This window comes from Atta cephalotes, assembly GCF_000143395.1.
Source record: "Atta cephalotes unplaced genomic scaffold scaffold00011, whole genome shotgun sequence".
Classification (NCBI taxonomy): domain Eukaryota; kingdom Metazoa; phylum Arthropoda; class Insecta; order Hymenoptera; family Formicidae; genus Atta; species Atta cephalotes.
Window position 1 is genome coordinate 1,064,457 of NW_012130075.1, and position 11,278 is coordinate 1,075,734.

The 11,278-nt window shown below is 29.7% G+C and overlaps 2 protein-coding genes across 2 annotated transcripts; one reads left to right on the forward strand and one right to left on the reverse strand.

Moving 5' to 3' along the window:
• Positions 1–3,248: 3,248 nt before the first annotated feature.
• LOC105627937 (zinc finger protein 254-like) lies at positions 3,249–6,008 on the forward strand. The gene is made up of 4 exons (XM_012209209.1): positions 3,249–3,278; positions 3,592–4,714; positions 4,780–5,345; positions 5,415–6,008. Exons 1-4 carry the CDS (start codon positions 3,249–3,251, stop codon positions 6,006–6,008), a joined length of 2,313 nt encoding a protein of 770 aa, XP_012064599.1.
• A 1,386-nt stretch (positions 6,009–7,394) lies between these two features.
• Positions 7,395–10,495, reverse strand: LOC105627939 (peptidyl-prolyl cis-trans isomerase FKBP8). The gene is made up of 6 exons (XM_012209211.1): positions 10,436–10,495; positions 8,976–9,106; positions 8,555–8,855; positions 8,282–8,478; positions 7,835–8,136; positions 7,395–7,702 (listed from the first exon to the last, which is right to left on the reverse strand). Exons 1-6 carry the CDS (start codon positions 10,493–10,495, stop codon positions 7,395–7,397), a joined length of 1,299 nt encoding a protein of 432 aa, XP_012064601.1.
• Between the last annotated feature and the right edge of the window lie 783 nt (positions 10,496–11,278).

An 11,278-nucleotide genomic window follows, 5' to 3' on the forward strand; every position in this document is an offset into this window, starting at 1 on the left:
GTGTGTGTGTGTGTNTGGTGCGTCGTGACGTGGTTGTGCGTGTCGTGCGTGCGTGNGTGCGTCGGTGCGTGCGTGTCGTGCGTGGTGTGTCGTGTGTGTGTGTGTGTGTGTGTGTGTGTGTGTGTGTGTGTGTGTGTGTGCGCGCGTGCGTATAAATATGCACGTTTTCTTAAAAGTCTCTCTGTTTTTTACCTGGATATCTTCTTTGTCTTACTAAACTAATTAGTCGGGCTAAAGAACTGGACTAAGGAAGTATTGTGAACTGCACACAAACAAAGATACATATCATAGCTTGTAAGAGTCTTTGCCTTGTAAGGAAGTTCAGCATGTTCACAGATCACAAAATTGATGGCGAATATATGCACATATACGAGCTATCGCAGATCTCTTAAAAGAAATACAGCCGTCTGATCTTGAGTCGAAAGTACCTCTGCCGAAAGAGTTAATCCTAGCATAAAACTGTATGTATTTATGACGTATATGTAAATGTATCGTTCAAAATTACAACACTTAAAAAAAAATTCTAATAGCTAAATGTGAAATACACGATGGTGCATATGAAATAAACTGAATATATTTCTGTCACTCCTTTTGACTATGAAGTATTTTCTCCTCAAAAATATGCGCTCAGTATACATATAATCGACAGAGTTGGGTAAAGTCAAATTAAATGTTAATAATTACCGAATTAATGTAATTAAATTAAGTTAAAAAGTTAAGAGTCTGAGGCCCGTTTCTATCAATGTAAATTAACTTTAATCTTGATTCATCTTCATCTTTTTCTAATTTTTAGAACTATCTGTAATTTTCCAACATGATAAAATATTAAAATGTTAGACAAAATATATTATAAAATAACATTTAATAATTTTATATATTTAATGTGACATTTTATACATATTCTAAATATTTTATTAAAACGTTTCAAGCATTTCAAAATAATATATATGTGCATATTTTATATACATTATATTAAAGGATATTTTGTAAAATGATTTCTTGTTGCCGGAGAAATAATTCAAATTTTATTCGCACTATAGATGACATTAAAAAAAATATTTCGTTGCATTCAAACATTCTTCAACTATAAATAGGGCTGATTACATTGGGTACTTTTTATTTGGTGACATAAATCGACATAAATGTCATTCTTATATTTTTATTATTCTCAGAATAGAAAGGTGGAATGATATTTATGTCTCTTTTTTAATAATGAAAATTAATTTTAATCTCAATTTAATTTACTATCTATTTTTTTCTAATTGTAAAAATTATAATTAAAAGATAGATAGAAATTAAAGTTAATTTTTTATATTTGTGGAATCGTTTAAAAATTAAAAAAATAAAGTAATTAAATTAAATCGAGATTGAAATTAATCTATAACATTGGCAGAAATGGACACTAAATAAAAAGCATCCTTATACTCCATAAGTACTCCATAAGTATCAGTATGATCTTGGGTACATTCCGTTTGATACGCATGATGCATAATTTATCCTTGTTGTTCACCGAATGTCAAGAATAAATGATGCATTATGCACATCATACGTGAAACAGAATGTACTCCTTAATTGTTTTGACAATGATGCGCTATCTTGGATATTGAAACAAGCTCGACTGGACATTGTATATATATATGGAAAAGACAATTTTAACGGAGCGAGATTGAAACGTTACCGCATGCATATTTGCATTACATAATTTTCAAGAAAGAATGAACAAATAATAATTCACTCACGATACGATTCCTCTGCCATCATCCTATACCTCTCCGGGCCACCTTCTCCTCCTGCCTTTCCTATGTCACAATGGCTCCTTTTTCGTTCGCACGACCAGCACGATATTTGTGAAAAGCGGTGAATTACGATCGCTCGCAGTAATCAAAACTCGACGAAATACACGCGGTCTCGACACGTGACAAATATCTTATTTCGAGACGAATCGAAACGAGTTATTAATGCGAAAAAAGTACGATCACGCAAATACAACTTACTTGAGCTGATGGCGTTCTGCGAATAAGTTGGAACGAGTATCGAACGTAACGGAAGAAATTCGAAAGTCGCGCGGCCAACTTCACTCTCGTACGACGTGAATCAATTCAAGAGCTATAATTAGAGTATATTGTGGACTCTAATAAAAATTTAATGCAATAAAAAAATTTAGATAATTCGTAAACAATTATGCATTTTATTATTCCAGCTGTTTGATATAAAATAAATGAATATATAAGTTAAAATAAATAAATAAATAAATAAATGAATATCTAAATTAAAGATGAATATATATGCATCTCTAGATTAATTAAATTATAGTCATATCGTATATATTATACGTTTATAGGCATTGCTGAAATTAAGATAATTAATAGAAATTTAACATTTTCATGCTGATGCCCCATTTTTAGCAGCAAAATAAATTACGTGACCAAAATTTATGCTAATTGATACTAATAGATAGATATATATTTATCAATTTTTATTACGATCTGTTTTAATACTAAAAATAAACGTCAACATAAAAAAATATTTTTACTAATTAGTATATATTAAATGTCCGGTGTAAACAAGAGATCTATTGTTTGAAATCACCAAATATTTTTGTACTTAAAATCGAATAGATATATATTTTCGCATTGAAAAGAGAGAAGGCAAAGATGTTGAGTGCAAAAAGTGCAAGCAATGAGACAGATCTAAGATCTGGGAGCGGTCCACTTCACAAATATTTCGAAATTTTTTATTGACCAATCGAAAGAAAGAATTTTATTAATTGACCAATCAAAAAATGCTTTGAAGTATTTATATCATAGTATATCGAGACTATAGTTTAAATTACACCCCTGATGAAATTTTTATACGAAATTGGACACTTTCCAGAAATATAATATAAATTAATTTATTTATGTAAACGTCAGCTGAAAACTTTAATTATTTTAGAATTATCTAATATTTTTTAATCCTTCTTTTTTCGTTCCAAATGAAGTAGCACAATCTATATTTCCAATATGTATGTGCAACATGTATATCTACAGTATATGACGTTTTCAACTTTTTGTACTTTTCAGCTCTTTTTAGGTTATGTGTCGTGCAATTATACTACGAATGCTTCAAGTAATTCGTGTAATAATTTTACGAATATTGGACATAAATCCACTTACTATTTATAAGTTAAATGTAACCTCTCCTGATATGTAATAATCGCATTCACGTATAAATATCAGATTTTTATTATTAAGGCTCCGTAATTTGGAATGATGACGCTCCGTTTGTTCGACAACGAGGTGAGAAATGGAAAATAATGAACTGTCTGTATGAGTTATTATTATGAAACTGCTGCGGTTGTCTTTTTAGATATATTTCATTTAAGTCTAATCTGTGATCTTTGCTTTCTGTTTTTTTGCTTTTTATCACTTTTTTTTCACTTCTCCCTTGTCTCTTATCTTAGCTGTTGTCCCAAGATAAAATTTCAGAAAAGACAATTTTATCAAAATAAAATAGTCATAAAGAACAAAAAAGCAAGAAATAGAAAGCAAAGATTACATTATACATTTTAGATTTTAGTAACTTTTATATTGCTTATCATTTGTCTTTTAGGATTATTCCACACTGGATGCTATTCCAAATGTGTGCATGGAGAATGGTGAAATGGAGAGTTATGATTATCTGAGAGAATGCATCAGCAATCTAGAGAATAAGAACTCTGAAGTCGGTCTAGCAGCTAATTCTACAGGTGTTACAGACATTAGTTTACAGGGAGATGGTTTAGATGATGTTAATTTAAATAGTATTGATTTTAATTTTATGAAAATCGAAAGCTTATTTCTACAAAATACCTTGGACTCTACAAATTGTATAAAGAATGAAGAAGAAAAGACGAAACAAGATAGCTCTATTGATGTTGATATTTCACACTCGATTCAACATTTCAACACAATGAGTCTGAACTTTTCAAATTTTTCAAACAGCAAAGATTCAGATAATGTAACGACTATTCACAATAATGATTCCTATACATTCAACAAAGATCAATGTTTAGAAAGTAAGAACACAGAGAACTACAATTGTTCTGTCAAACTTTATACAGAAAATATAGATACAGATTCTAATGTCACTAATATAAATCAAAGTATTATATCTGAATTGAAACGTGAAGTAAAAGTTAATAATCTGGAATTATTAGATGGAGATGAACAGTTTCAAAAGTGTGAGCAATGTCTAATGACGTTCAGATATAAAAGACATTTGGATCGTCATTTGGAAGGTCATCAGAAAAATAACTGTCCTCACTGTAATGAAAAATTCGCTAGACGAAAGCATTTAGATGTCCATTTGTTTCGCGCACATGGAGAAAAGGTAGTTAGACATCCTCATTTGTGCGACGTATGTCCGAAAAGTTTTCCCAAACGCGCCCTTTTGAACCGTCATAGAGCGAAGCACACCTATCAGAACGGCAAGGTATGTTCGGATTGCGGAGATATGATAAACATGGATATAGATGAAAAAGAACACAAGGAGATTCATTGTAAAAAAAGGCAATTCAAGTGCCAGCAATGTTCGCAAACGTTCAGTATCAAGCAGACATATATATCTCATATTCAGAATCACGATAACTATAAGTGTCCACATTGTGATATTACTTTTGCATCGAAGAAGAAGGTGCACGAGCACTTTAAAGCAGTTCATATCCCAAAATTAAACGAGGAAGAATCGGCAAATGGTGATTCATATTTAAATTGTATTAATTCATTTTTCTTGTACTTGTCTAATAATATTATTTTACAGGTCCACATTTTTGCGCTGATTGTAGACACTCATTTGTAAAGAAAGATGACTATTTTCGACACTTGGAATCCGCGTTACATCTCAATAAAGTTAACAAGGATATACCTGTAAGAGCTATATTCTCCTGTGCAATCTGTTCAAAAAAATTAATTACGCAAAGAGCTCTGGATCAACATGTCAGACGTATTCACAAGGGCGCAAAGCGATTCGTCTGTAATATATATGGGTGTACGTTTCAGTGTGCCAGAAGGACAGATCTAGATAGGCACAAACATCTGCATGTAGAAGAGCGAAATATCGTATGCGAGCATTGTGGCAAAACGTTTACCAGTGTCAGCATCCTCAAGGATCACGTACTTTATATTCATAGTAAGGAACGACAATTTATCTGTGAAGAATGTGGCAAAGCTTTTAAGAGAAACAGTTTATTAAAGAGACACAAATTGTCGCACGAGCAACATCGGCCGTTTGCTTGTATGCAATGTAACACCGCATTCAAACGCTCGCACCATCTCACTCGTCACATGGAAACTTGTCATAGAATCACACTGGAAAAAAAGAAAAAGGTAAAAAAAATTCTTGTGATAGTTTCTTAATATATTTTGTATATAAATAACCGTAATTATAATTTCAAGGTGGTAAAACTCATGAAAACAAAGGATGGCCATCTTGTGCCAGTGCCAGATAAACCAAATAGATCAGAAACTGATAAAGTAAAAGCCGAAAAGGGATGTGAATCAATTGCAAAAAATAAAGAAAAAGATTATTCCGTTATAAATGTAAAGAAAGAGGCTGCAAATGTTAATTCCCAATTGGAAATACAATCATTAAATCCTGAAGAAAACTCCGAATGCCGAAACTTGTCGTTAGAATCTACAAATTTATCTATCGTCGAGTCTATTCCTCAAGTTTTCTCATTAGTAGATGTAAACACGGGACAAGTGCTTACTGTAGAAATTACCAATAATTCGGAATTGTTACCTACTAATGAACTTGTTAATCAACTTGGAACAAATTGTAATGAAATATTGAATTTACCGGATTATTCAGATACAGAATTTCAAAATAGTCTTCTAAATATCGATCAAATGTGTTATGACAATACAAATTACTCAGAAATATCATTGGAAAATATTGAAGGTTCGTTCCCGCTTGTAAGTAATAATAGTAAGATGGAAATGATTGAAAGCTATTTAACTCATGAGTTTCCAGCATTCCTTAATATTTGAAGATTTATAGAATGGAAAATCATATGTGTATGTATGTTGTTAATTAGTAATATAATGGTTGTTCACATTTAAAATGTCATTATCATGTGTTATCGTATTTTATTAAAATATAAAATTATTTATTTTGTTAACGAAGACTATGTTATTAAATTTTATAAAATTTATTTTTTTATACAAGATGTAATTTAATATTTTAATTTTTTAAATAAATAAATACATATTCTTTCAAAGTACAAAAATTTTATTACCTCGTATAATAGCAAATATTTTAACAAATATTTTCACACACAGAACTGTATTATACATTATATAAGGTATTATTTTATTAAGATGTATAAACGTAAAATTTTATCGAACTGTTAGAATGTACACTAAGTTAATATGTGTATTAAATATATATAAATTATTATTATATTTTACATAAAAAATGACAAATGCGACATAATAATGTATTAATCTAGATGTATTTAGTTCAACTTTAAAACATAACTAATATTACACATTTTTGAAATTGAAAATATATACGTATAATATTAATCCAAAATTAAATTTTGAACGTTTTTTTTTGTACAGATCTAAATTTTACGTATAGCTGAATCAAAATCCTAACCAGTTAAGCTAGTTAAAAAGTTAATACTTTTTACCTTATTCCTCTCCGCTATTTTACATTTTCTATTCGACAATATGTAAGATAGAAATTAATGAAACTTATTAACTTACAAATATTTTCAGTTTGCACATGTATCGTTTAAAATACGTGCAAAGATTCGGACAAATCGAGAACTTATTCAATCTCCATTTATATAAGATTAAAGGATTCAACAATCATGTGTGATTGTATCTTTAATAGAGCATGTTAAAATATAAAGAAAACTGTAAATTTTCATAATTTTTAATAATCTATCATTAAATCATAATACGTATATGTTTCAACCATCATAAAGTCATAATTATTATTTGTAATATAAATATAAACCAGTAATAAGTGTAAACTATGATAAACATCTTATATGAATTATTTGCGATACGTAAATATAAATTAGTAATTCTTTTATAAATTCTGTGTATTGTATCAATTTGTATGTATATAAACATATGCATACAATATATACATATATATACACATATATATATTATATATATATATATATATAAACATAATTAGAAGAGAACCATGTTTCGTGCATTTACATTTACCATTTATTCATCAAACATCTTGTATCGTTAGAAATATATAACTTGATATGTAATTAAAAAACTTAATATATTTAATTATATATTTCTGTTAATTAAAAACACAAAGAATACAATACTTGTACCTCATTAATTCTGTACCTCATTTAATTCTGATTTATTATTCTGGTCTTTATTCATTTTCTTTTTTCTTCATGAAACAAATCTGTGTACAAGTATACCGATGACAGCGGCAGATGCTCCAATCGCAGTCCATAGAATTCCTTTAGCGAGTTTACTTTTTTCTTCTACTTTTATATTCTTTGACGACTTATCAGTCTCTTTATTTATACCCAACATTTTAGCATACAGATGCTTTTCTTTCTCAGTCTGTTTTAAAATTATTTCTTTTAAAGTCATTAATTCTGTTTGTAACGATTTTATATCTGGATCTATTTTTTGCACTTCAAGGAAAGCCATATAAGCCTTTCCATAATTTCCTTTGGCTTTTAATATTCTTCCTGTAAACAATACAGATATATGTAAAAAGATATATATACACTAAAATATAATTCAAGAATATAAAAAAGTTAACATATTAAAAAAAAAGACAAAATAACAATAAGAACTTTAGATGAGATTTTTTTTACTACCTTTTCTAAATAAAGCTTTTGAATTTTTTGGTTGATACTTCAGAACTCTCTCTACATTTTCTAAAGCTGTGTTGTAAGATCCTATCTCAATTAATGCAGCTGCTAAATTATTATACACTTTTATGCAATCATCCAACAGTTCCTGCAGTTGGCTATCGGTAATCGGTCCTGATTCTTCATTTTCTTCGTTCCAATTCATACCGTCTATTTGTAGATACTCTGACGCTCTCCGATAACACTGTATTGCAAAATTAAGCTCCTTGCGAACAAACCACCAGTTTCCACGTTGGCGTTTCTTGTTACTACAAGGAAATAATGTATAACATGATGAAACATGATGAAAGAGATAAATAATATAAAGTCTTATCTTCAATTATATATCTGTGTGTGTGTGTGTATGTGTGTGTGTGTGTGTGTGTGTATAAAGGTCATAAATAAAATGATTACCCTAGTTCTCTCCTTTCCTTGACGCTTAGACTTTCTATATCAGGATTATCCTCTATTGCTTTCAATTCAACTATGTATGTAATAGTAGCATTAGGTGGTACAGATCCTTCTCCACGTGTGCCATAAGCAAATCTAGGATTGATTTTTATTTCAGCAATTTCACCCAATTCCATTAATACAATCGTTAGGTCTAATCCCTGTAGTTTGATATATTGTAAATAAGATACTGGTAGTTATAATACAATAATAATGTTATAATAATAGTTATAATACCTGTATTACTTCAAAATCTCCTAATTGTATCGAAATATTATCTTGATCTTCCACCACTGTGCCATCATCAAGCATACCAGTAAATTTTAATGTACATATATCTTTTTGTATTGGTTTTACATCTTTTGTGCCCTTCTTTATAACTTTCTTCATCAGCTGACCATTGCCAATTATATCTAACCATTCTTCCTTAGGTTGATCCTCTTTCAGTTGATCCTCCTTTGATTGATCATCCTCCTTAGATTGATTTTCCTTAGATTGATCTTCCTCAGATTGATTCATCTTAGACTGATCCATTTTAAGTTGATTTTCCTTAGATTGATCCACCTTAGATTGATTTTCCTCAAGTGGATCCACCTTAGGTTGAGCTATCTTAGGTTGATCCTTGTTAGAGTGATCTTCCTTAGGTTGATCCTGCTTAGGTTGATCTTCCTTAGATTGATCCTCTAAAGAAGTAGGTTTAAGGGATAATACTTCATTGTTATCGTGATTAGATATCTCGCAAGAAACATCAGTCAGCACCTCTTCTTCTGATGACATATTCTCATTCATCTTAGGCAAATAAAAATTATTTCAATAAAATAATCTTATAAATTATATTTCTATAAGTATATTGGATTTCCTCGATTTTTTCGCAAAAATAAAGTTATATTTACATAATACAGTTAGTATATTCTATAATCGTGTAATATAAAGTTATCAAACATCGAACATATAATTTATTAGAATGTTTAACCATGAAAATGACGCGTGACTTTTTCCGAAGCTTTCTTAAAATCTTAAATGCTGAATATTGAATTTCTAGATTTACTTTAAACTAAAAAATATAAATTTCTGTATAAAGAATCTTGTTCTTAGAATCTCGCTGAGCGCTGCTGAGCGCTATGATAATGAGAATGATTAAGCAAAATAACGAAAAATTCTTGTTTGTTTTACAATAAAACCGTTAAAGAAACCGGATTGACATAAATTTAACAAGCGTCAAATGAACAACAAAATAAAAATTTTACTATCTTCTTCCATTCTCTTTATTTTACCTCAGTAGTGTAAAGAGTGATGGTCATTTTTAGAAAAAGCAGGCTAGGCTACAACTTCTCGTATAAATTCTGCTCACTGTTGTGGTCTGTTGGAAGATGCCACGACAATCGGACAATGCGATAAGACTCACACGTGCAACATGTGTCCGCTCAAAAGTAAACTATAGGAAACTAATTACTGGATCGATAATCGAATCGTTACAAAACTTGAAGGTCTCGAAGATATGTAAAGAAAATCGTTACGTAAAGTCCTATTCAGATTCATAAAAAAATTTATTAAAATGTGTATGTCAAATCAGCCAGTAAGGTTTCCGAAAGATAAAAATATAAATTACACGTTTTGTATAATTATGATTTATTACATTATTAAGAATATAAACGTTATAAATATTCTTATAAACATAATGTTATAAAAGTGATAATGTAAATATTTTTATAAGGCCCGATTTCACGTTACTTCGGGTGCTTTCCATTTGATGATACAAGTTGATACAAGTGTCATTCTATCTTTATCACTCTGTGAATGCCAAGAAAAATACGTTTGTGTCGATTTGTGTCGACTTCATCAAATGGAAAGTACTCTTTAACTTCAAGCGATTTAAAACTCACTTTCTCTCTTTAAAGAAAGAGTGAGAGAGATAGGAGTTTTCGCTTAAAGTGGAAATAACCTGAAGTGCCATGCAATCAGGCCAAAAATTTTATTTGTGCGAGGAATCGAGAATTTGTTTAAAAGAAAATTATTTATAGCATTATCTAATTGAAGTAGATATGTCCGAAACGGATGAAAATATGAATGGGTGAAAGTGTAATTTTTTTATTAGCTCAGTTCTAAAAACATACATACGCATACTACTACACATTTACACAAATCACACGTGGATAATGGAAAGTTCATAGAAGTCATGCCGATCTTTTTCCTGCTTTTTCTTATCACCATCGAAATCGCCCGTACACTACCGTCAGTACATTTTCAGTTTGGGGAACTACGTGACTATATACATTTTCTAACACTATCGATAAAATCGTATCGTCGAAAGTAGATATGGTTCGTCTCTGTACTAAATCTTCAGGATAGAAACGTACCATCCACGTACTATCCACAGTATAATAAGTTCTTGAATGAAAAAATTTTTATTTCGCATCTCCTACATATGTAAATAAAAGTTGTTGAATTTTAATAAACGAAATTGAAAATTCAAACAATTTAGTGAACTTTGTCTCTATAATTACTAACAATTATAAAGACTTTTAATAAATTTAACTTTTCTAACTTTTCTAAACATATATTGTCAATTTAAGATATAATTTAGCAGAAACGAGAAGATTCTCCACCACTTCCGCCAATTTTATTGGTGGTCTTCTTTTCTTTGCATACTCACCCATAAAAAGAACGAGTTACTATAATAAATTTAGTAACTCGTATATAATTGCTGTTCAAAATATAATAAAAATGATAGGGTAGAAGCCTAATTAAAAAATTTTAGTAATATGGGATTATATGAAAACGTGTATAAATATGTATCATAACATAAATTTTTCTAAATCAATGTTTAATGAAATATTGATAAATATAGAAGAAACTAACAATAAGATCGTATTTACTATTACCAAAGAGATATTTAAATAATAATACTTGGAAGCATCCAGGTGAAGTTTTTGAACGCAGTTCAAATGAGTCATTCAATGA